The 25,935-nt window shown below is 37.9% G+C and overlaps 1 protein-coding gene across 6 annotated transcripts in view; it reads right to left on the reverse strand.

Annotated features, from left to right (window-relative positions):
- Window positions 1–616: 616 nt before the first annotated feature.
- Window positions 617–25,935, reverse strand: part of Znf182 (zinc finger protein 182) — a 36,228-nt gene continuing 10,909 nt past the window's right edge. For 4 of the 6 annotated variants that reach the window (XM_077794040.1, XM_077794042.1, XM_077794039.1 and 1 more), the window contains 3 exons: window positions 15,975–16,101; window positions 15,633–15,725; window positions 617–3,438 (listed from right to left, as the gene is read on the reverse strand). In XM_077794040.1, the coding sequence (XP_077650166.1) occupies window positions 1,811–3,438; window positions 15,633–15,725; window positions 15,975–16,101 (1,848 nt within the window). In that variant the 3' untranslated portion in view covers window positions 617–1,810. Of the gene's footprint in view, window positions 3,439–4,621; window positions 4,699–15,632; window positions 15,726–15,974; window positions 16,102–24,425; window positions 24,505–25,935 lie in introns of those variants that run through there. The other 2 variants (XM_077794043.1, XM_077794044.1) reach the window with 2 other exon arrangements.

Below are 25,935 nucleotides of genomic sequence, written 5' to 3' on the forward strand. Positions count from 1 at the left end.
ATCCCAGCGGCTCAGGATGCTGAGGCAGGAGGATCACAAGTTCAAAGCCAGCCTCAGCAAAAAGTGAGGCGCTAAGCTAAATAAAATACAAAATAGGACTTGGGATGTGGCTCAGTGGTTGAGTGCCCCTGAGTTTAATCCCTGGTACCACAAAATTTTAAAAAAGTATGTGTGGGGGACAATTTAAATCATTTCAAGATATGGAAAGACTGTGGTGAGCATTAACACAGAACGTTTTCACAGATGTCACTGTGCATACTAAAGAAGAAATGTGTTCCAATCTCAATTACTTTAGGTTTAGGTAGTATGGTCTCAGCTGGCCTGAGAATTATTAATTATTTGGCACCCTCAGGAAAATAATGCTTATGTGCTTTAGGAATTTAATATTGTTCTGTCTGATTATTCTGTTTATCCACTCAAAACAACTGAATTTCACGGCTGGGAGCATAAATCAGTTAGAGCACTTGTCACATCATGCTTGTGGCCCTAGGTTTCACCTGCAATGTCACAAAAAGAAATTCCACATTGAGCTTATCGATATTAAATGTCAATAAGCTATGTCTTAACTCCAACTTCATTACAACAGAACAAAATTATGCTTTTTAAAATTTTATTTGTTCATTGAAAAGGCAGTACATCCACATAATACAGTTTTCTAAAACTATGAAAGGATACACAGCTATCTCCCTCCCAGTTCCCTGCCCTCAGCACCCACTGCCCCTTCCCCAAGGGAATCAAGGTTATCAGCATCTTGTATCTCTTTTCAGAAATGGTTTGTGTATATACAATTATGTACTTACCATTTTCCCTCTTTATATACACATCGTGACATACTATGCTGCACCTTGCTTTTCTTCCCTAATAATTTGGAGGTTGCTCCACATCAGTAACATAAATGATATCCAAGTTTCTTTATCATTTTTTTTCTACTTAGGAATCTGTTGTACAAATACATCACAATTTCGGGAAGCAGAATCTGGGGATTTCATTTGGACAGCTTCCAATATTTTCACAAACAGTGCATCAACAAACACCTCTGTGTGTTCATCATTTTGACAATCTTGAAGTTGAGTTGATGTCTTGGAAAACATTTGTGGTTTTGATTTTCTGGGAAATATTCTCTTTGAATGAAAAGTTTTTCCTGGACTTGCTATTCGCTGGAGGTTCATGTTGGGAAGATACCAGGAGTATATTCTAGGAAGATCAGTTTTTCTAACAAATGAGCTCCACACATACATTTGTTAGTTTTTTCCCTTTACTTTTCCCAAGTTACTAAACAGAAGATACTACAGGTTCTTCACAAGGAAAAGTCCCTTCTTTTCTCCAAGGTGCCCACAACTATTCCTCCTATCAGTACAGGCTACTTTCTGTAAATAAGGCTTGTCTGAGTATCTCCTTGTTGAGGCCCCTGCCTGTTTCTCCTCAGATACCAAATAGTCTAGGAAGCCTCCTACCTGCTCATGAACTCTGTTACCATGGTTACAGCTGCCTGTGGTGCTGTACCTTGGAGTGTATCGCGACCCTCTGCTAAGAGTCCTAACCCATGCTGCCTCTCATCTGTGGCCCTGCACTGGGTCTTGGTTTCCTCTGCCTCTGGAGGCCTCTGGTAGCAGTTGTCTCCTAATTTTAACACATATGGAGCTCACACTTTTGCTTCTTTTTCTCCTGTTGCTCTTGGGTGAAAAATGAGACGAAAAGAAGAAAGGCCATCTTTACTCCCTGTGTTTAAACCAGAAGTCAGAAGTACATTTAAAATATTAAATTGACACAACTTTCCTTTGGGGTACCTAACAGACACTCACTTTACTCCTTAGTGTGCCGTGAGCTTTGACTTCCGGGTCTGGCCTCTCCCGTGGGCCTTTTTTCCTGTATGGGTTCTCTGATGTACAATAAGGTTGGATTTTTGGGTAAAGGCTTTCCCACACTCTGTACACTTATAGGGCTTCTCTCCAGTGTGAGTCCTTTGATGGACAGTGAATGTTGACTTTTCCCTGAAGGCTTTGCCGCACTCTGTGCATGCATAGGGTTTCTCTCCTGTGTGTGTTCGCTGATGGATTATGAGCTGGGACTTCTGGCTAAAAGCTTTCCAACATACAGGACATTCATAGGGTTTTTCTCCTGTATGAATTCTTTGGTGTATAATGAGCTTTGACTTTTCTCGAAAGGCTTTGCCACACTCATTACATTTATAGGGTTTTTCTTCTGTATGAGTTCGTTGGTGTATAATGAGATAGGACTTCTGGGAAAATGCCTTTTCACATTCATTGCATTCATAGGGCTTTTCCCCTGTGTGACCTCTCTGATGTAGCATGAGATAGGACTTCTGGGAGAAGGCTTTCTCACATTCATTACACTCAAAGGGTTTCTCTCCAGAGTGAGTTCTCTGATGCACACCCAGATTTGACTTTTGGGTAAAGGTTTTTCCACACACGTCACATTCATAGGGCTTCTCTCCTGTATGTGTCCTCTGATGTACAATGAGAGTCGACTTCTCATTGAAAGACTTCCCACATTCCGTACATTTATGGGGCTTCTCTCCTGTGTGAGTTCTCTGGTGCGTAATGAGGGTGGACTTGTCACTGAATGTTTTCTTGCATTCATGGCATTCATGGGGTTTTTTCCCTGTGTGAGTGCTGTGGTGTATAATCAGATCAAGCTTCTGGATGAAAGATTCCCCACATTTAGTGCATTCATAGGTTTTCTCCCCTGTGTGGGTTTTCTGATGAACAATAAGGTTTGACTTCTGAGTGAAGGCTTTTCCACATTCATTGCATTCATAAGGTTTCTCTCCTGTATGAGTCCTGTAATGTATAATGACAGTTGACTTTTCTCTGAAGGCTTTCCCACACTCAGGACACTCAAAGGGTCTCTCTCCTGTATGAGTTCTGAGGTGTATAATTAGCTGAGATTTCTGGCTAAAAGCTTTTCCACATTCGGTGCATGCAAATGGTTTCTCCCCTGTATGAGTCCTCCAGTGGACAATGAGGTGTGACTTCTTGCTGAAGGTTTTCCGACATGCAGTACATTCAAATGGTTTCTCTCCATTTTTAATTCTCTGATGAAGACTAAGACCTTTCTTTCGCCTGAGGACTTTCCCGCATTCTTTATATCCATAGGGCTTCACTACAGGATTTGATTTCTCAAACTCGGTATGGAAGAATAATTTTGCACGCCTATTATCATGTTTCTTTTCCACAGCACTTCTAAATAAGTCTACATTATCTACCATATCATTTCCAAATGTTTCAAGTTTATGAGTTCTTTGTATTGGAATACCAAGGCTTGTACTCAGATGAAGAGTGTTTCCAAATTCATTACAGTCATGGCCATTCTTGGTAGTCATTATTTTCTTGTCAGGGAATCCAACTTGCATCAAGAGACATTGATCTTGGTCATCCTGATGCTGGCTCTCAATCTTTTCACCAACTTGGCAGACTTCTAGAAAGAAGTACAATAAATCATCTTGATACTCTGAAATTAGGGAATGGACCTTCTTTAGAAATACCCTGCTATATGACACTCTTACCTCATTTTAGCAAAGTCCCTAGCCTAGGAAAAAATCTTTTACTAAACTTCCACCTACTATCTTTTTTGTTGCCAATATCCATCTTAACCCTGATACCTCAGTTTCTTGCCTCAACTTTTACATCAGCTCTGGGGACATTATGGTCATGTGGACTATACCTGACTTATCCTGTTTCCACCTAGGAAGAAATGCAACAGTGCAATTCCTAGACTCAAGTCTTACAACAACACCGAATTCACATTCTCAGTGAATGACAGAAAAATCTTGAATAATTAGCCTGAAAAAAAAAACAAAACTCTAAAAAATCACTGCCCAATATGGGTTTGCCAGTATATCCATCCAAGCTTGTATTCACAGTCCTTCAACACAATTATCTCTACTCCTGTGTGAGCTACTGCCTCTTAAAATACTTACTATTAATGCCAAATCCTCATATTCCATACCCACATAACCCTGCTGTCCTCCATATTTTGCTATATTCAGAATCTAGATAACTTTCAAGAGGCAATTCTGTCTTTTCAAAAATTTTACTCCGATTCTTCTATATAACGTAAATTTTTAATAATTTCTAATGTATTTGGTTATCTTTACCACTCATTTAGGTAGTTAAAACTGCAAAGCTTTGCCTATATTTTCATATTTCATCAACTGCAAGATGCACAGTATTTCATATTTTAACGTGTCTAAACTCAGATAACCCAAGCTTGCAAGCAATAATTAATTACTGGCAATATTTCTTTCTTAGTCATGTGTATTAACATTAGTGGTATCTTGAAATCACTAAAATATGGTGATTTTTGCATACCTATATATTTTTAAATCATGTTTTGTAACGTACTTTTTTCTTTACACTTTTCCCAAAAAACATGAAAATTTTCAAGCATGGAAAAAAGTTGAAAGAGTACTATAACTGCTCATATTACTGCTCAGATTCCATAATCCTAACACTTTGTCATAATAGTCATGGATTTTAAAATGGTTCATGTAGCTGTGGTTCTCCTTCCTATGACTTCCTTTCTTTGGATAGCAAAGCACTAGTTTTTAGCCAGGGATTAATACAAAATCACAGAAGAGCCCTTTGTAAAATGTACTCACAAGGACCCAAGCTTCACCCAAGGTCTGCAGCATCTGAACCTCCTTATGCGTTCAGAAGCAGAATGCCATCATGGGCTTAAAACAGACTTTCTCTGAGGGGCTGGGGTTGTGGCTCAGTGGTGGAGCCCTTGGCTAGCAAGCATGAGGCACTGGGTTCGATCTTCAGCACCACATAAAAATAAATAAATAAAAACAAAAGTGTTAACAAAAACAGATTTCCTCTGAAATTAAAGGCAACTTCCTGATAACTTGTTTGTCTCCAAGATTCAAAACAGTCTCCTTTGATATTAAAGCTCCAAATTGTTATAACTTCTGAACTTCCTCATACAGAAAATAAAAACTCCCTCCAGCTGATGTCAGATTCTCTGGCTAACTAAATCTGCAGATGTATGTTTCCTGCCTTTTGTCCCACTTTGCCTCTTATAAAAGCTTTCCTTACCCTTGAGTTTTCTGAAAATGGAGATTTGAGATAGAAAATGTCTCTTCCTTCAGTGTTGGCTATTTACTCGCCAGCATGACTCTAAGCATTTGTGGAGCAGTGAACTGCCAGCAAGGATCATCCCTTGAGCAACATAGCTCAAGCTTGCAGTGATCCATAAGGATCCAAAAGGAGGAGGGAGCTCGAATTTCAAGGAAAATCCCAGAAGCCATCTAGAGACACTTTTATATCCTGGGATTCATGCCCCCCACAACCCCCCCAACTCACATTCTCCCATATATCTTGCTATAGCCTCAAGCACTAAAAATTATTTGTTGGTAAGGGAAAAAAGGTTAGTTTGGCAAATGCCAGGTTCCCACTGGTTGTCCTCATCAGGGTGCACACGGAGAATTTTATTTTCGCTCTTTGAGTCTTTGGACCTTGAGTGGGTCATTTTGTGTTGACGCTTAGATAAGCCATTTGGTTGCAGGGTATTGGTTGACGAGGTTAAATTTGAAGGATGAAAATTTCCCAGCAATTCTATTGGTTTGTTTGGAGAGCTCTTTTAGGTTGGGTTTTGGTTTGGAAAAAGATTATAGCATTGCTTATATATCTAAAAATGCATGCTGAGTTAATGTAACTGTTTTATATATTGGTTACTTGGTGATTGGCTTAACAGGCTAACACTGATGTCTGCAGCAACATATTAATCTACTAAAATAGGGAATTCCATTTCAGAAGAACATATACAATTCCTGGGTTGGAAGGAATTATGGGCAGCTCTTTTGGAAGGTGCATATAACGAAGGTCCTGATCACCTTGAGGGATGTGTAGAAGGGCATAGGCAGCCAGAGCAATATGGTAAGTGAGAAGACTGGGGGCAGGGCCAGAACAAAAGAGCAGGAAGAGAGTCTTCCAATGAGATCAACTTCCTGCTTGACAAAAGTGCTCCTGGACACAAGTGGGGGATCCATTCAGACAAATACTTCTGTAATCATGTTCCTAAGCAGGAGATCCAAAAGAAAAAAAATAAAGCAGACATGTGGACAGAGGGGGCAGTAATCAGAAATAGTGAGGAGTGCATGGATAAAGGAAGAGACAGGGAAAGGAGGAAATTCGAGAGACCATAAAAAGAACTGGCCAAAACTCCCCCACCAGATTCCCAGTTCTGGGGCCACTTTTCTTCAGAGAAGTCTATCTGTATCTCTGTCTCCTCCACTTCTTGCTTGCTTCTTCTGTGTCCTGTTCTTTGCTGAATGGAGACAATGAACCCAGCACCCCTAGACAGCAAGAACATCTGTACCTTTAACTGCCCCATTCACCCCTAGGTGTTTAGGAGCTTTTTTCCAAGTACACTTTACTGACCCAAAACATTTCCCAAGCTCCTTGTATCATTCACCAGATAAGCCTCTATCAAAATCTATCCAAACCGGGTATGGTGCACATGCCTGTAATCCCAGCAGCTGGAGAAGCTGAGGCAGGAGGATCGCAAGTTCAAAGCCAGCCTCAGCAGAAGCAAGGTGCTAAGCAACTCGATGAGACCCTGTCTCTAAATACAAAGTAGAGCTGGGGATGTGGCTCATTGGTCTAGTGCCCAGAATTCAATCCCTGGTACCCCCACCCAAAAAAAAGATCCACTTTAATTTGAACTCATGAGTTTACTTTTTAAAATTCTGCATGCTTAAGTTATAAATTTTTGTTTTGATTAAAGGTTTTTTTAATTTTATCTAAGGGTCCCTCCACCCCAGTAAGAAATTGGTTATTCCAGTTTGTTGGTCTGAGTCTTTGAGATGTAAATTTTCTACCTGGCCTCAACTGAAAATGCAAAATTAAGATTTGCAGACTGCTTAAAGCTATATCAGATAACAGTCAGACTTTTAAAATGGCAAATATAAATTTTAAATTTTGAGATTTTCTTGTGTGCACCTGCTTATATATTATTTATTTGCATGGTACTGAAGTGGCTTATAGATAAGTAACATAATTTATAACCTATAAGTTACCCCAAATTCTTTTGATTCACACTTTAGTAAATCTGTGACAAGTTAATTTGAACTTATTGATAGTAAGGCTTTTGTTAAGATTTGGATATGAGTTGTCTTCCAAAAGGTCCTCTGTTAATGCAGGAATATTCAGAGAAGAAATGTTTAGATTAGAATAGCTGTAACCTGATCAGTCCATCCTAATTTGAATGGACTAACTTCCTGGTAACCATGGGAAAGCAGGGCATGGCTGGAGTGGGTGCATTAGTGAGGGCATGCCCTGGAAGAGTTCATCTTCCCTTAAGCCCCTTCCTTTGCTCTCTCTGTATTCTGGCCATCATGAGAAGAGCAGTATTCCTAAACCAATCTCTTCAACCATGCCTCATCATGGTCCCAGAGCAATGGAGTCAGTCCACTATGAACTGAACCTCTGATACTATGAGCCAGGTATTTTGGTTATAGCAATGAAAACCTAACACAGAAGTGCATACCAAAAACTGGGGTTGTTGCTGTAAGTAACATGACCATGTGATTCAAAAGCCTTTGGAACTTGTTTGTAGAATAAATTTAGAAACATTTGGAGATGCAGGCTTGAGAATGTTTACTCTGACATTATATATTAGTCATATGTAACTTGCTTTCGCTTTTTACAGAGGCTCACAGCTGAGAGCATTTGAATGGACCAATTGCTTGGAAACTGTGGGCAGATGGTGTGTGGCTGGGATGGGGTGGTCAGTGGGGGTATGCCCTGGAAGAGTTTATCTTCCCTGAAGCCTCATCCCCTTGCTCTCTCTGCTTCCTAGCTGCCATGAGCCAAACAGCTTTCCTCTGGCTGGCCCCTTCTGCCAAAAAGTTCTGCCTCACATCGCCCAGAGCATGGAGTGGACTGACCATGAAACTGTGAACCAAAATAAAAGTTGTTACTGACAAGTATTTAAGTCACAGTGACAAAAAGCTAACTAACATAGATGTCTTTAAAATCTGATAAATCATTTTTTTTCTGGCCTCCTAATCAGTTGGGATATTTGCCTAAGGTTTTTTTATTAATCCTTTGTTTTGCTGTAAATCCATTAATGAAAGCTTTTCTAAGTAGAAGTGATGATTGACCAAAAATGTTTATGTGACCTAATGTCAACACTCCGACAAAAACTGGAAGAGCTTATCTGCTTCTTTGTAATAAATGAGCTATGCTATTTTCCTATCCTTTGCTTAGATTGAATTCTTTTAAAATGCAGCTTTTTAAATAGTTTTCTTTTTATAAGGAAACCCTGAATTAAGAATTTGAAATCTTAGGGTTTTCATACCTCAGAAATTTTGTTTGCTTTTGCTAAATATGGAACCCCTTTATCTCTGTATGATATCCATGGTTTATCTAAAATATTGTTCAATAGATTTGAAACTTCACAAGTGAGCCTAAGCATTAAAAATATCTAGATAGAGTTTGAACAGAGACCTAAAAGGTTTAAAATTAAGCATAAATAATTTTAAATAAAAATATATTGACAGAATTCTTAAAATTAAGGAATTTAACTTTATTTGGTAACACATGACTTAAAATGCTAATTATCTATGCATGGTTTCTAATTTCTGGAATAATATCATTTTATAAGGATAAATAAATCACGGGTGTTTATAAATCATGGAATATTTGTTGTTGTAAATTGATCATAAATTTTAGCAGCACTCCTTAAAAAGCTTCTTCCTAGTTGTAGATGAACAGGATGTCTTTATTTTAATTGTTTATTTTTATGCTGTGCTAAGGATTGAACCCAGTGCTTTACTCATACTAGGCAAGCACTCTTCCACAGCCCTTTAGCAGTAGTCTTAAAAATTAACTATTGGTCTGTCTGTACCTTCATTCAGTAACCTAAATGTTATATACATTTCCATAATTTATTATATTATTTATATTGGATATGAAACATTTAATGTTTATCAGTTTTTAGACATTTGCTTTTAAAACCTGTTTGTCTCTTTTCAGTTTCTTTTTACAACTTCCTCCTAAAGATTCATGTTGGTATCCAGGCCCTAAATTCAAGATTATTAAAAATAAAACTGATGTTAATTAGCCTCAGTAAAAACAGACTAAAAGCCTGTTTACAATTCTCTGAACTAACATTAGTCTCTTCACTAACCTAGAGTAAAAAATGAGTTTGTATGGTGTTGCATATAGAATACCTCAGGTAATTTCCATTTGTGTTTCTGTATTTTCTGTACAAATTGCCGGGGTTTTATAGTTCTCATCAGCAAGATTTTTTTTTACTGCCTTCTTCAAAAGTGTCCCTCAAAGCTGTGAAGTGGATTTTACACCATATTTTATGTTGAAAATCTAGTTTGTATTATTAAATGTTACAGAAATTTTTATTAAAAAGATATAACAATAAATGTAGATCTATATTTCTAATATGTCATCATACCTCTTTTCTTCAGGATCTCCATTATTTTGAATGTATTTTATTTTCTCCACTATTAATTATCTAAAGACACAGGATAATAATTTTACTTTCTAAGTCAGAATTTTAGCTTGGAAGATGTTTTAGGTTTGATGTATATATCTTCTATCAGTTACAAGATTTTTAAAACAATAAATATCTGGATGAAGTGGCGCATGCCTGTAATCCCAATGGCTCATGAGACTGAAGCAGGAGGATTATGAGTTCAAAGCTAACCTCAGCATCAAGCAAGGCCCTATGGCTGGGATGGGGTGGTCAGTGGGAGACCCTATCTCTAAATAAAATGTAAAAAGGGCTGGGGATATAGCTTAGTGGCTAAGCACCCCTGGGCTCATCCCTGGTACTCAAAACAAAACAAAAACAAAATGAATATTAGATTAAAATGTCTGCTATTTTTTCCAAAGTAATGTTCACTAGATGAAAACTTGTACTCTATTAGATAGTACCAGCAGTCAGAGCACACCTATTTTGTTACAAATGAGAATATTTGATATGAAAAATTTTTTTAAAATATTGTTCACTTTCTTGTTTGCTTGATTAATATTTAAATTCTAGAGGAACTTCAAGTATTTCTTAGAATAATAGTCCACTCTTAGCAAAGTTTACAAAGAACTGGCTTAAAGAACAAATATCCAAATAATCTTGGATAATTTCCAAGGTTTTCAGCTGATTTTGTTAGATTTCTGACTGCTTAAAAGAAAAAAAAATTAAGTCTTACAAGAATTTGAGTTTAATCAAATCTTTTTTTCCTAGTTGAGTTTTTTGTTATTGCTGTTGTTTTGTTTTTCATACCAGAAATTGAACCCAGGGACACGTAACCACTGAGCCACATCCCCATCCCTTTGTATTATTTTTATTTTGAGACAGAGTTTTGCTAATTTGCTTAGGGCCTCATTAAGTTGCTGAAGCTGGCTTTGAACTTGCCATCCTCCTGCCTCAGCCTCCTGAGCCACTGAGATTATAGGCATGCACCACTTTGCCTGGCTCCCAGTCTCTTCTTGCTTAAATGAACTAGTATTTTTATAATGATGGGATGTTATAAATCATGATATCTTTACATGTTATAAATAAAACTAAATTATTTTGCTAAGTACTCTAATAACACCTTATAGATTGCCTGTAGTCATAGTGAGCCATGATCTCTAAAGTTGATAAGGGGCAATCCTGCTTTATTCATCCTTCATTTTAAGACAAATTTAAGGTTGAATATTTTGATACAGGGTAAGTATGACTTCTGATTATTTTAATTTTTCAGTTGTACTGTTCACATTGTGAATTATTTTGCAAATAACATTTTAACATATATGTATTTTGAAATAATGACATGAATTCTTGTAGACTGTATTCAACATTCCTAGGATTCTATGGAATGTATCTAAATTCTAGAGATGTTATGAAATGTAATGTTAAATTTTACCTAGATAATGATTATCCTTTATTTAGATAAGTAAAACTATCTAATAGGCATTTTTCAGTGCAGATCTGACTGGACTGCTTTTGTTTTTCTACAGACAAGTTGGTTTTCTTTGATTGGATAAAAATTTTAGAACTAAAGAAATTGTGTTTATTAGTCCAAATTATATAAACTGGATTATTAATGTTTGGTATTTTTCCAGCCTAAGAGCTAATCTTTCCAAAAACCTTCCATTGCTTAAAATTGGCAAAAAGGGGTCTTGTGACACTGACTCATAAACTGTCATTTCCCCTCCTACATGAGACCACTCAGATCAAATGAGACAAGGCTTCTGCAGCGTGGGACAAAGATGCTTTGCAAGTAATCCACAGTGTCTTCAGAGAAAATTGTTCAGAGATGGTGGCAGGGGGCGGGTAGATCACATGGAGCTACTTGTCAAACCCTACCAAAAATAAATGGGGGAGGTTATGGAAAGGGAGTTCTTACACTCTTATGTGAGCTAACACTAAAGCCCTTCCCCCAAGTAGAACTATTAAATATTTCAGACTATTTCAGAAATAAGCATCTAACTCCTTATGTTCAAGTCCCTTGATGTGATTTGCACACCAATCCAACAATGGACTGCCAGCCAGATGGCATGGAGCCCCAATTCTCTCAAGATTAAGGGGATGAACTTAATGGGAGATTTGAAATAGACTCCTTCTAAAATTAAGGGAAACTTCCTGATAACTTGCTCTGCCTGCAGGAATTCAAATATCCTCCCCCTTTGGCAGGGTACTGGGGATTGAACTCAGGGGCACTCGACCACGGAGCAATATCCCCAGCCCTATTTTGTATTTCATTTAGAGACAGGGTCTCACTGAGTTGCTCAGCGCCTTATTATTGCTGAGGCTAGCTTTGAACTCTTGATCCTCCTACCTCAGCTTCCAGCACCTGGGATTGCAGGCATGTGCCACCACACCTAGCTGAAACAGCCCCCTGAAATAGCTGTTAAAACAGCTACAAACTATTTTAACTTCTGAACTTCCTCCCACAGAGGAAAGATGCCAAGGAAGTTGAGACTGACAGGTTCTATAGCTAACAATCTGCTTATATACATTTCCTGCCTTTTTCTTTGCCTCCTCTTATAAGAGCTTCCCTCGCCCTTGAGCTTTCTGAACATGGAGATTTGAGATGGGAAGTCTCCTCTAACTTCCTTGAGAGCTGGCCTATTTTCCTGCCAACTTAACTCTGCATGTTAAGCCTCGCTTCTTATCCCTGATAGTAATAAGCTCTCTAGTCAATGAACAAATCCTAGCTCAGACTTTCACTTAATGAGTGGCCTTAGGCAAGTGACCTAATCTATTTCTATCACTTTTCCACCTATTACAAATTGTAACAGTACCTACTCAAATGAATAATGGAAGGATCCAATTACATGTGAAATCTTGCACTGCACAAAGGAACTGTTTTAAAAGTTTTACTCCAGCCGGGCACGGTGGCACATGCCTGTAATCCCAGCGGCTGGGGGGCTGAGGCAGGAGGATCCCAAGTTCAAAGCCAGCCTCAGCAAAAGCAAGGCACTAAGCAACTCAGTGAGACCCTGTCTCTAAATAAAATAGAAAACAGGGCTTGGGATGTGGGTCAGTGGTCGAGTGCCCTTGAGTTCAATCTCTGGTACCAAAAAAAAAAAAAAAATAGCCTGACAACTGTTGTGATTATAAAGAGCCATTACATTACTATACAAAGAAATAAGGAGTATCTTTATATATTTATCATGTTCCTGAATGTGTGAAAAAGAAGGTAGACAAAACTACATAGTATGCTACCATTTTTTTAAAGAGAGAGAAAAAAATATTTAATATTTATTTTTTAGTTTTCAGCAGACACAACATCTTTCTTTGTATGTGGTGCTGAGGATCGAACCCAAGCTACACACATGCCAGGCGAGCGCACTACTGCTTGAGCCACATCCCCAGCCCAGTATGCTACCATTTTTTAAGGAAAGAAATGAATATGAATGTATATTAATATATGCTCATATTGTTAAAAATGATGGAAGGTTAATCCTTTAAATTTCACTAAAGGAAATGGAAGGAGGAAGGGAGGACGTAAGATGAAGAAAGAAGCTAGATTACTCTGAATATACTGTGTTTTCTAGATTTGACCTTGGAACTAAGTAAATATTTTTAAATGTTTTATAGAATCTTAAAGAAAAACAATATAAAATAATTCCTAATAACAGTAAACATCCTTTTTGTCTGCCTTTCCTAAAGACCAGACAGAAATGTCTTGATTCTCAGTTCATCAACATGAATTAATTTGACTCAGTATACACATACAACAGTCTCAGACTAATACTACAATAGTAACCATCAGATATAAAATGAATAAATTAAAATTTTAAGTCCAGAATTTCATTTGGAAGTATCATTTTTGAATATATGAGGTATTTTTTCTTTTAAAAAAACTTATAAATAGTTCTTAACTCTGTCAGTGAAAGGGCCTAGAAATGATTCCCTAACATCCATGCTGTGATATTAAAAACTAAAAAGATCCAGGGCTCCCTAGAGGAAATGGTCAATTCCAAATCAGAAACAGGGAATATACAGAATGAGCCATGAACTTGTAGCACCAGAAAGGAAGGACAATACCAAAGGCTTGGGGGCCAAGTTGAAAGAGTTTCTACCAGCCAAACACAGGATAGTTTTGACTCCTAATAAGGATAATAAGGCAATTGATTAAGAAATAAAAATATTTAAATCCTTAAGTCTGAGAATGATACATTAAAAAGGGCAAATTATTGTTTACCTTTGAATTAAGCTATAAAATCAACTCATTTCAAACTTAAAAAAAGTCACTTAGCCCATCTTTTCTGTATAATATGTAGCTCGTGGTATACAAATAATATATGCAGGGCAAAATCTCTATATAAGCATTCCATCAAGAAAATGACAGAATGAAAACATCACCATTTTGCAGCCATTAATGAACTAATGGGTCTAAGCAGTAATCACCAATAACTGGTAGTTACAGATAACCATGCATAACATGCCTCCTAGCAGAAATTTTTAAATCTTCCAAATATGATCCAGCTTCTAGATCTACCAACTGAAAGGAATAACTGGGGAGAGTAGATTATGTCAAATACCACCATGGGGTATTTAACAGAAAAATCCAGAATCCATAATACTAAAGGACAAATCACCTAGTTGCTTAAAACAACAAATGGAAAGAGATGAAGGGGAATCTATAGGTAAGAGAATGAATAACTATAAGCACACCCAGCTCCCGGTGCAGATTTTTAAGTACCAATCCCATTAAGAGGAACAAAAGATCCTTGCAGAAGTTGCTGATTCCAGGTTTAAAACAGAAAGGTGATGTAGAATGTGTATTTGTGCTAGAATGTAAGCAAGTGCTCCAAGAATGATAGGAACATGGGGAAAGGACAGGGGAACTACCCTGAAAAGAATTCTGCTAGCCAAACTGAGCACAGTTTGAACACAAAAATGAATAATGACAGTAATGGATGGTAATAGTGAAAAAAATAAACATTAATAACTGCTTCAGGCAAGAATCATCAGTGAATATTAAAGCTAATGGGCAAACATAAAATTATCACAGGGTACAACAGTTCCATTGCTATGTATCTGCTCAAATGAGAACATACGACACCACAAAAAAAAAACGTGCAAATAAATGTTACAAGCATTTTTCATAATAGCCAAAAAGTAGAAACCACAAAAATGTTCAACAAATGAATAAATAATGTGGTCCATACATACAATGGAATATTATTCTTGTGTAAAAAATAAAGTGCTGGTTCATGCTGTAATGTGAATGAACCTTAAAAACAGGTCACATGAAAGAAACCAGACATAAAAGGCCATATTTTATATGATTCCATTTATATGAAATATCCAGAGTAGGCAAAACCATAGAGGCAGAAAGTAGATTAGAGGTTACCAGCAAATGGGGAAAAGAGGGAATGGAGAGTAAGTGTTAAGAATAGGGGTTTCATGGGCTGAGGATATAGCTCAGTTGGTAGAGTGCTTGCCTCACATGCACAAGGCCCTGGGGTTCAATCCCCATGTACCACACATGAAAAAAGAAAGAAAAGGGTTTTTTTTTAGAGACAATGAAAATGTTCTAGCATTACTAGTGATGGTTGAACAATTCTGAATATACTAAAAACCACTGAACATTTGAAAAGGCTAAATTTTGTAATAGTGAATTATATCTTATTATTTTAACAAACAGATAATCAAGGAGCTCAGTGGTAAAGCACTTATCTAGCATGCACAAAACCCTTGGTTCAAACCCTAAATACCACAAAAAAAAAATCAAGATACTTTAGAATATCAAGTCTGACAGGAAATACCTAAGTCAAACAAGAAGTATGAACTGGAGAATCCAATATGGAATTAGCATTAGTATCCAGTCCTGTGACTAATGTGGGCCTGGCAGATAAGTCAGTGATGCGTGAGTATCATAGAAAAGGTAGTGCCAGGGAGTGACAGCATTTAAAAGATACTTACATATAAAAGGAATTGTGCAGAAACTTGCTGGGGAGTACCAACTTAACAAGAGCAATGTGGCGTGTGGGGACAGGGTTAGGGCTATCAATCTTATATCTGTGGTGTTCCTATCCCCATCCAACAGCATCAAATGGTCACAATTTTATCCTAGGACATTCTTGGAAGCCCTTTCATGAGAATTTATAGGCTAGGGCCTCGTACTCAGAGCCTTAGTCAATCTTATTTACCTGGAAAGCTCCAAATTGGAATTCTGTCTTCTGCTGGGCATAGCTCTTCCACCTCCAACTTGAGGATGAGGTCTGGTTTACAAACCTGTTGCCCTGTTAATGACAAATGACAGATAGCTTCTTGGTATAATTCTTCAGAGCCAAGACAAAAGAAGTTTCAGTTTGGTGACAGCACAAGGGAACCTGTTGCTTGACATAATGGTAATGTCAAACCATTTAACCTGGATTTTTAGTTCTCAAATACCTTTTCAGGAAAGAAAAGTGGGAAATTGAGAAACAAAATGTCCTTCATTTGATGCAGTAATCATAAACAGCAAAATTACCAGAGGAAGCCATTCTTACCCATGGAGACCAGGTTGCTGTAGGTCTCTAGCATCACATCTCGGTATAAGGTCCTCTGCAGAGGGTTCAGGTACTGCCACTCCTCCTGAGTGAAATCCACAGCCACATCCTCAAATGTCACTAGTCCCTGTAATGGCACATTCCTTTTATTCTAAAATGCTGACCACCAGGTGACAAGAACACAGGAGAACTTCTAATTGGGTTCCCCAGTCCTCATGATGACAATACACAATATCTACTTCATATCAAGTTAGTGATCTACTGTATGAAAATCACAAATCATGAGAGCAAAACTATTCCATTAAGAAATAGAGGGTTTTTTGTTTGTTTTTGTACTAGGGATTTGGCACCAGGAATGTAGCTTAACCAATGAGCTACATCCCCAGCCCCTTTTCTTTATTTTGAGATAGTCTCATTAAGTTGGTTAAGGCCTTGCTAAGTTGCTGAGGCTAGCTGTGAACTTGAGATCCTCCTGCCTCAGCCTCCTGAGCCACTGAGATTACAGGCATGCACTACCACATCTGGCAATAGAGTATTTAAGATGATGCAATATTAGCACAAGGATAGACAGTCTGGTGGGAAAAAAAAGAATCCAAACATGTACAGACAGCTGACTTATGACAGTTGGCATAGCAAAACAATGGAGAGAGTATGATCTTTTCTTTTTTTAATATTTAATTTTTTTAATTGTAAGTGGACACAACACCTTTATTTTATTTTTATGTGGTGCTGAGGATGGAACCCAGGGCCTCATGCATGCTAGCTGAGCACTCTACCTCTGAACAACAACCCCAGCCCAAGAGTATGATCTTTTCAATAAATGTAAATGGATTATTAGATATCTATATGGGGGAAAATGAAATTTATCCCCTAATACATGCAGGTAAAATATAAATCTAATGTAAAAAGTGACACAATAAAGTGTCCATAAAATAACTGTAGGGTCACCTAATCACCCCTCCCCTTTCTGTGTCTTGACTACTCTGTGACCCAGACAGCTGTAGGTATTTCCCTGCAGGTTTGAGCCCAAACTGGTGCCTTGAACATTCCCAGGCACTGACAAACTGGTTTAGGTGGTGGCCCAAATCCTTAAATCCTCATGTCCCCCTCACTGCAGACAAATCAAGCTAGGTAGGACATCCCTGTCTCTCATTGTCATGATGCTGAAGCCCACTCTGTAAGTTTTAATAGATGCTCAGGAATGATCATCTGGCTTTTTAGTGCTTCTTTCATTACAATCCCAACAGGCCCCATAGCAAGACAATTGGGGCACTCCCCTTGTAGGAATTCCCCTGCTGCCTTTTTTTTTTTTGTGGTGCTGAACATTGAACCCCCTTCCTTGCACATGCTAAGCAAGCACTCTGCTACTGAGCCACATCCCAGCACATGCTGCCTCTTTGGGGGCAACATCAGACTGGATTCAGCAAAATAAAACAATAATATAGAAAATGTGTTCATAAGTCTAGGTGACAAATTCTAAATCAAGACATGAAAAGCACTCATAAAAGGAGAGACTTGGAGTGTTACAAGATTGAAAGGGTAACAGTGAAAAGGCAAGCCATTAAGGGAGATCACCTGCAATATTCATGAAGAGAACAACCACTGTCCTATCTGTAAGAAATACACAACACAAAAGAGCAGACAAGAGAAGTGAGTAGGTACTTCCTTAAAAATGAGAACCAAGTGACCTATGAACAGAAGAAAATGTACTTGTCCTTGGCACTCAGATACATTGCAATGTATTCAATCTTATTAGCACTCGGGAAATGAAAATTTAAGCTACACTGAGACACCTGTATGTACTTGCCAGAAAAGGTATAATTAAGCAGACTAATGCACCATAATGTTACATTGAAATGGGAATTCTCATGTCCCATTAGTAGGAATGTAACCTGGTATAATCACTTGAAAAACACATGGCATGATTTACTAAAGTTAATGATTTGTATACACTATGACCCAGAAGCTCCTTCCCTAGGTACTCACAGAAAATTGTGCACATGTGCTCTAGGAAACAAGTCCAGGGATACTCAAAGAAGCACTGCTTCTAATACTAATTCATGGAAAAAATCCAAATGTCCATTACCAGTAGAATGAGTAAACTGTGGCACAGTCATTCAATGAAATGCTGTATGGTGACCAAAAGTAATGAAGTACACCTGCTTGTTGTAATGCAGGTTCACTCTTCACTTGTTACCAATTTGAATCATGTGCAACTGTTCACACAAGTTATATGGAGTGGGATTATTCTTTAGATAGGCATCAGGGGACAACAGAATCCTAGGATTCATTGTGAGTTGGTACCCCAAGTCTCAGGAAAGCTGATCAGGGCAGATGGAGTTTTCTGAATATGCCTCACTTGCACCATAGTGAACTGACCTCAGAAAACAGCCAGTCCTGTGTTTTCTATGTTGGGGGCAAATGAACCATTGAAAGACATCCTGTTTCTAGGAGGGGACTGGATCAGGGTTCAGGTTACTCTGGCTAGCTCCCTACTTATCTCAAATATTACATTCCCAGCACATTCTACAGTTATTCTTAAGAAATATAAATAAGAGTCAGTGTGATGGTGCACACCCATAATCCCAGCGGCTCAGGAGGCTGAGACAGGAAAACTGCAAGTTGGAGGTCAGCCTCAGCAACATAGTGAGATCCTGCCTCAAAAAATATGAAAGGCTGGGGATGCGACTCAGTGGTTAAATACCCCTGGGTTCAATTCCCAGTACAAGGGGAAAAAAAGAACTACAAATAACAAAGAGGTGAAAACTAGTCCATGGCCACCCAGAGGACCTTCCTGCACATATCCAACAAAGATTAATATAATAAATGTACTAATGAGAAAAAGAAGCCCCGAATATACTCCATATTTCTATTTATAAATTGTAAGAGAACAAGCTAGGCTAGTTAATCCATGATGTTAGCAGTGAGGATAATAATTACTTCTACATATGGCAAAAATTTAGGGAAGGGAATGAGAAGGGTGCTGAGGTCCTAATTATGTTCTTTCTACATCTTAGCCTAGGTGGTAGCTACAGAGTGTGTTTTCATGCTTGTGATAATACATCCAACTGTATACTTATGCACTTTATATCTTTATTCATAAGAATTATTTGCAGGGTTGGGGTTGTGGCTTAGTGGTAGAACACTGGCCCTGGGTTCAATCCTCAGCACCACATAAAAAAATAAATAAATAAAGGTATTGTGTCCATCTACAACTAAAAATATTTTTTAAAAGAATTACTTGCAATAGAGCTGGGAATGTGACTCAGTGGTAGAGCATTTTGTCTAGCATGTTTGAGGTCCTGGGTTCAATCCCTAGCATCAGACACAAAAAATATTTTCAACAAAAAGAGGCAAATCAATGGGAAAATGGGACTTTCTATGTCAACAAGTTATTCTGAAACAACCGGATATTCTTCTTTTTTTAAAAAAAAATGTTTATTTTTGAGTTGTAGTTGGACACAATACCTTTATTTCACTTATTTACTTTTATGTGGTACTGAGGATTGAACCCAGATCTCACACATGCGAGGCGAGTGCTCTACCACTGAGCCACAATCCCAACCACTGGATATTCTTTAAAAACCTCAATAACTCCAACATAAAATTAACTCAAAGTGCATTATAGATGTAAATGTAAAAACTAAACCTATAATATTTCTTAGAAGAAAATACAAGAGAAATTCTTTGAACCTTCAGTTAGCCAAAAATTTCTTAGATGTGACACCAAAATTCAAAAGACACTGTTAGAGATTGAAAAGTCAGAGAATGAAAGAAAGTATTTATAGATCAAACATCTGGCAAAAAACTTGTATTGAGAATACAAACAAGAACTATCAAAATGTGAGGGGAGGGCTGGGGTTGTGGCTCAGCAGTGGCACACTCACCTAGCACGTGCGAGGCCCTAGATTTGATCCTCAGCACCACATAAAAATAAGTAAACAAAATAAAGGTATTGTGTCCAACTACAACTAAAAAATAAATATTTTTTTAAAAAGTGAGGGGGGTTACTGGGGAATTTGTCAAATTACATTATGTGCATGTATAAATATGACACAATGAATCCCACCATTATGAATAATCATAATGCACCAATAAAATGGGGAAAAACCTAAAAAGTGAAGCAAAAGCTAGATACCTCACCAAAGAAGAAATATAGTTAGCAAATAAATACATAAAAATTTTCTCAACACCATTAATCATAAGGGAACTGCAAATTAAAACAACCATGATACACCAGTGTACACTTATTATAATGTGGGGGATGACAATACATAGGGCTGGTAAGGATATGGAGCAACCAGACTTCTACTGGCAGGAATGTAAAATGGCATAGCCCCTTTGGAAATGGTTTTCCAGTTGTTCATGAAGTTAAGCGTGTACTACTACATAATCTGGCAATCCCACTCCCAGGTATATTTACCTGGGTGAAATGAAATCTATATAAATCTCAAACCCTATAAAGGAACATATATATGTACACATGTATGTGTATATATACGTGTGTGTGTGTGTGTGTGTGTGTGTGTGTGTAGATAGATAGATAGAGAGAGAGAGAGAGAGAGATTGAACTCAGGGCCTTGTGCATGCTAGGCAAGTGCTCTACCACTGAGCTATACCTGCTAGCCCCTAGCAGCTATATTTTTTATTTTTAATCACCAAAACATGGAAATAACCTAAATGTTTTTCAACCAATTGATAAACAACCTGGATTACACACAATATAATATTACTCAGCAATAAAAATGAAAGAACTACCAGGCATGGTGGTACACACCTGTAATCCCAGCACCTCAGGAGGCTGAGGCAGGAGGATCCCATGTTTGAGGCTAGTCTGGGCAGCTTGGCAAAACCCTGCCCAAAATAAAAAATAAAAAGGGCTGGGGACATAGCTCAGTGGTAGGGCGCTCCTGGGTTCAATCTTCAGTACCACACACAAACACACAAAAGAACTAATAACAGTCAACAATATGGATGAACCTCAATGTATTCTGCTACATCAAAGAAGCCAAACTCAAAATGACACTTTGAATGATTCCATTTATATATGGAGTAAAAGCAAAAGTGCAGAATGGAAATACAGTATTGACTAGGAGACACGGTGCAGGAAGGGGCTGACTACAAATATGATACATTGGGAGGTGACAGAACTCTTCTTCAGTCTACCACTGATGGTGTTGGTAACATAACTATGGGTTTTTAAAAATTCATAGAACTGTATACTTTTTAAAAGGGCTCATTTTATTATACATAAGTCATACCTTAATTTTTTAATTTTAAAAATAAGGAGCCTCCAGGTAATCTAGAATAACACCTCTGTATAAATCCAAATCTCTCTATATATCCTTCAAAAGACTATATAAATCAACCCAAAGAGTATATAAAATCACACATAATCAATACCTTTAGTATAACTTATAGTACAAAATAGAGACTACTACAGAGTTTTCATTGCCTATAAGTAAAAAAAAAAAATCAGAAAAACAAGTATCAAACCATTCCTGTAGTGTGAGGAGGATATGAACAAAACGGAACAGAGGAAGGGAATGGAGAGACTAAGAGTGAGCTGAAATCGTGCTTAGAGAAAATCCACTGTAAGTAGGAAAATGCAGAAAAGCTGGCCAGAGATATGAGAGTACCAGCTACAGGAAAGGTAGGTGGGACCCAAGGAGGCAGTCACAGAGCGTGCATCTAAGGGAGAAAAGGATAAAAAGAAATAAGGAAATATTATTCCGAGATTGGGTGGTGATCTAAAAACAAAAAGAGAGAGGGAAATTTAGGATCATGTAAGACAAAAAATGGCTAAAACAAAATCAGACCACACACAATCCTTCTCCACAGTGCCAAAAGAAAAAGTCATCCATTGGGGGTGCTGTACTCCATCTCACTGTGAAAACATAAGTGCTCTTGAACTAAAAATCTCAAGCAACCTCAACCCCTAAACCTGTCCTCAGAACAAATAGACGAAACAGTCTGCATCAATTCAAAGCTTTCAATTTTCTGCATCAATTCAAAGCTTTCTCATTTTCAAAGGAAAATGAGAAAACATTTCAGGTGACTGGGACTGGGGGGCAGCTTAGTAACAGAGCACTAGACTAGCATGTGTGAGGCCCAGAGTTCTGTCCCCAGTGCAACAAAACCAAAAAAAATCCAGGTGACAAAAAATTCACTCCACAATGAGAGCACAGGGAGGCTAAGCAGCTTCAAGCTCTCATCCTCTCACAGAAATATAAAAACAAAAAGAAACTATCAGAATCATCTTTGCTAGAACTCTGGAAAACAGCCAAAGATTTGTAGTAACCAAGCAAAGATGGAATAAAGAAAAAGGCAATTTGAAGACGGTAAAAAAGCTTTGTGGCACTTTTATTTGCCCTTCTCTTCCAATAACAGTGTGATGAAACAAGAAATTAGTAACAGAAATGGATAATTTCTGTTATAATTTCTGTTATAATTGAACACAACTTATCCCAGCAAAGACAGTAAGCTTGGGCTGAGGATGTGGCTCAAGCGGTAGTGCGCTCGCCTGGCATGCATGCGGCCCGGGTTCGATCCTCAGCACCACATACCAACAAAGATGTTGTGTCCGCCGATAACTAAAAAATAAATATTAAAATTCTTTCTCTCTCCCTCTCTCTCTCTTTAAAAAAAAAAAAAAGACAGTAAGCTTAAGCAGCTCTGATTACATTCAAAGTAATCAAAGAACTAATCTCTAAAAGTTTCACATGGAAATTTTATTAAACCATCAAGGAGCAGACAATCCGAACACTACAAAAATTCTTCTGGGCTGGGTTGTGGCTCAGAGGTAGAGCACTTGCTTTGCATGTGTGAGGCACTGGGTTTGATCCTCACCACCACATAAAAATAAAATAAAGATATTGTACCCACCTATAACTAAAAAATATTTTTTAAAAAATCTTCTTGAAGACACAAAATGAAAAACTTCCAAATTCTCTACATAAATCTGTTAGAGTAGGTAGGTAGGTAGGTAGGTAGATGTGAGCAGGGGGTGGAGGAGGAAGAGGGACAACAAGGCTCATTCCATCTTAAGTGATGAAAATTCATTCCACCATAGATAACAGAAACACTGTCCATAAACTCACTTCCCTCACAGTCAGATACTACCTTCTTAAATTAAAAGAATTGGGTGTAACCAGCTTAAGAAACTTTCCAACTTCTAAGCATGCACAGAGCACTGAGGCACTGTCATTTAAGTGACTCCAATTCATTGTAACTATTACATCAAAGCTTAAAACCCCCATCCCCTGTAGATTTCCCTTAGATATTGATGGGAAATTTTCAACATATTGAAACCAGTCATCTATCTATGGTTTGTTGAATCCACAGATATGAAATCCATGCATACCAAAGGCTGACTATATTCAGACACTGATATTCTGTTGCACTCTCGATGAGAAGGTGACCTTGTTAACATTTTTAGAAGGGAATTTGGCAATTCCTCAAAAATTGAATATTTTTTAGTCTGGTTATTTCACTGAAAATGATGCTCTTCAATTCTATCTGTTTTCCACAAATGGAAGTCAAAGGTTATATGTTTTATCTAAGATAGAAAGGAAAAAGCAGGAAATGGAGTTCATAAACATAGAAGGGAGAACAGTAGCATAGAAGAAGAGGACCAGGGAGTGAGAAAGGGAGGGCAAGGGGAGGTGCTATGGAATGAAATTGATCAAAGTATGTTTTGTGTATGTATGAATATGCTATAATGAAACCCACTATTCTGCATAATTACCATGTATCACTAAAATTAAAACAATATCATTATTTCAGAAATGTCAGTTATAGAAATCTGTCCTACAGGAATGTCCCCTCAAGAATACAGGCATTATGGGGCTGGGGTTGTGGCTCAGGGGTAGAGCACTCACTTAGCATGCTTGAGGCACTGAGTTTGTTCCTCAGCACCATATAAAATGCAAAATAAAGATATTGTGTCTACTTAAAACTAAAAAATAAATATTTTTTTAAAAAAAGAAAACAGGCATTATGGGGCTGGGGTTGTGGCTCAGTAGTAAAGTGCTCACCTAGCATGCATGAGGCACTGGGTTTGATCCTCAGCACCATATAAAAATAAAATAAAGATAAAGTGTCCACCTAAAACTAAAAAAAAAAAAATATTAAAAAAGAATATAAGCATTACAGATATTCATTCACTTCCTAACTTTCTAGATAGGATAAAATTGGAAGTAACACAAAATTAAGGTACATATTGAATATTAATTGTTATAGGCTAAATGTCCTCCCAATTCCCCAAGGTACTGACAGGGCCTTTAAAGGTAATTAAAATTAAGTGAGATCTTATAAGGGTAGGACCTAATCCAACAGGACTAGTGTCCTTAAAAAGAAGAGAAAGAGTCACCAGAAACCAGCAACTTCCCCCTCCCACTTTCTAGGTAAATACACAAACTAAAGGTCATGTCTTCACATGTTAATACCAACCATTAGCAAGGCAAGGAGAAAGTCTTCACCAGAGAACAACCTTGCTGGCACCTTGATCTTAGACTTCCAGCCTTTAGTACTGTGAGAAAATAAGTTTCACTGGTTAAGCCATCCAGCCTGTCATATTCTGTTATGGCAGCCTGAAATGACTAATACAGGCTGAATACCCTTCTCCAAAATGCTTATGACAAGAAGTGTTTCGGATTTTAGATTTTTTTTTCAGATTTTGGAATATTTGAAATGATATCTTGGGGACAGGACCCTAGTTTAACCATGAAATATTTATGCTTCATAAATACCTTATATACCAGCCTGAAGGTGATTTTAAATAATAATGTTAGTTCATCTGCATTTTGACTGCAAATGAGGTCAGGTGTGGAATTTTCCATTTGTGGCATCAATGCTGCACTCAAAAAAGTTTTACATTCTAGAACATTTTCAGAGTTCAGATTTTTGGATTAGGGAAGAAAATGGTAGTTTTCTAATCTGATGTGGAAAAAAAATCACTTTAGTTACTCATTCAAGAAGTATTTGTAAATCATCACAATAAGTGAAAACCATAAACTGGCAATCTGTATATTACATGCTTACTTTGTTTCAAAAGAAAGAAAAAGGGCTGGGGATACAGCTCAGTGGTACAGTGCTGGCCTAACATGTGTGAGGGCCTAGGTTTGATCCCCAGTACCACAAAAAAATTTTTAAAAGATATTAGATACCAATAATGGCATAGACTCCTCTGTCCCTGTTCTTCCCCACTAAGTACAAGTGGAAGCCCTGGAATTAATACAAGAGATGACCAAAAGAGGATCCTGAAAGGAGGAAAAAGGCAAGAACTCTGATTAGGGTCCTAAGGACTTAAAAATAATAGTAGAGGGGGCTGGAGTTGTGGCTCAGTGGCAGAATACTCACCTAGCATGTGTGAGGTACTGGGTTCAATCCTCAGCACCACATAAAAATAAATAAAATAAAGGTTAAAAAATAATAGCAGAGCATCTTACAACCCAACAACAGAGAGCCACACAGATGATGTCTCTCTAAACTCATAACCTAGCAACAGAAAGCAGCCTAGGTGGTCTCAGCCTGCCCCCAAATCAACAAGGGTCCCTCTAACAATACCAGACAAGCCTGGGACACCAGCAAAGAAGATTAGTCAGGAACTGGGAACTGTGCTGACAATAAGCAGGATGGAAAGTGGTCTTGTTCTCCACTGAGCCACAGAGACTTTCTAGGAGTCAGAAAGCACTGACGGGGGAATCCCCATATAACAATCACTCAGCCTGGAAAAGCTCTTCATCCCTGCTGGCCAAGAACTCCTTCTCCCTCCAGGAGATCAGGTACCATGCAAATTCAGCAAAGGGGAAACTGACACAAGAGGCACCATTTTAAATATAAATTGGAACTACTCTAATCATAAGCACCTTTGATGCTGTTTCCAGTTATCCACCTCCTCCAGGTTCTTCAAAGTTGTCAATTCAGATATCTACCTTATACAACCACCTGCTAGTGACCA

This window comes from Urocitellus parryii, chromosome X (genome assembly GCF_045843805.1).
Source record: "Urocitellus parryii isolate mUroPar1 chromosome X, mUroPar1.hap1, whole genome shotgun sequence".
Lineage (NCBI taxonomy): Eukaryota > Metazoa > Chordata > Mammalia > Rodentia > Sciuridae > Urocitellus > Urocitellus parryii.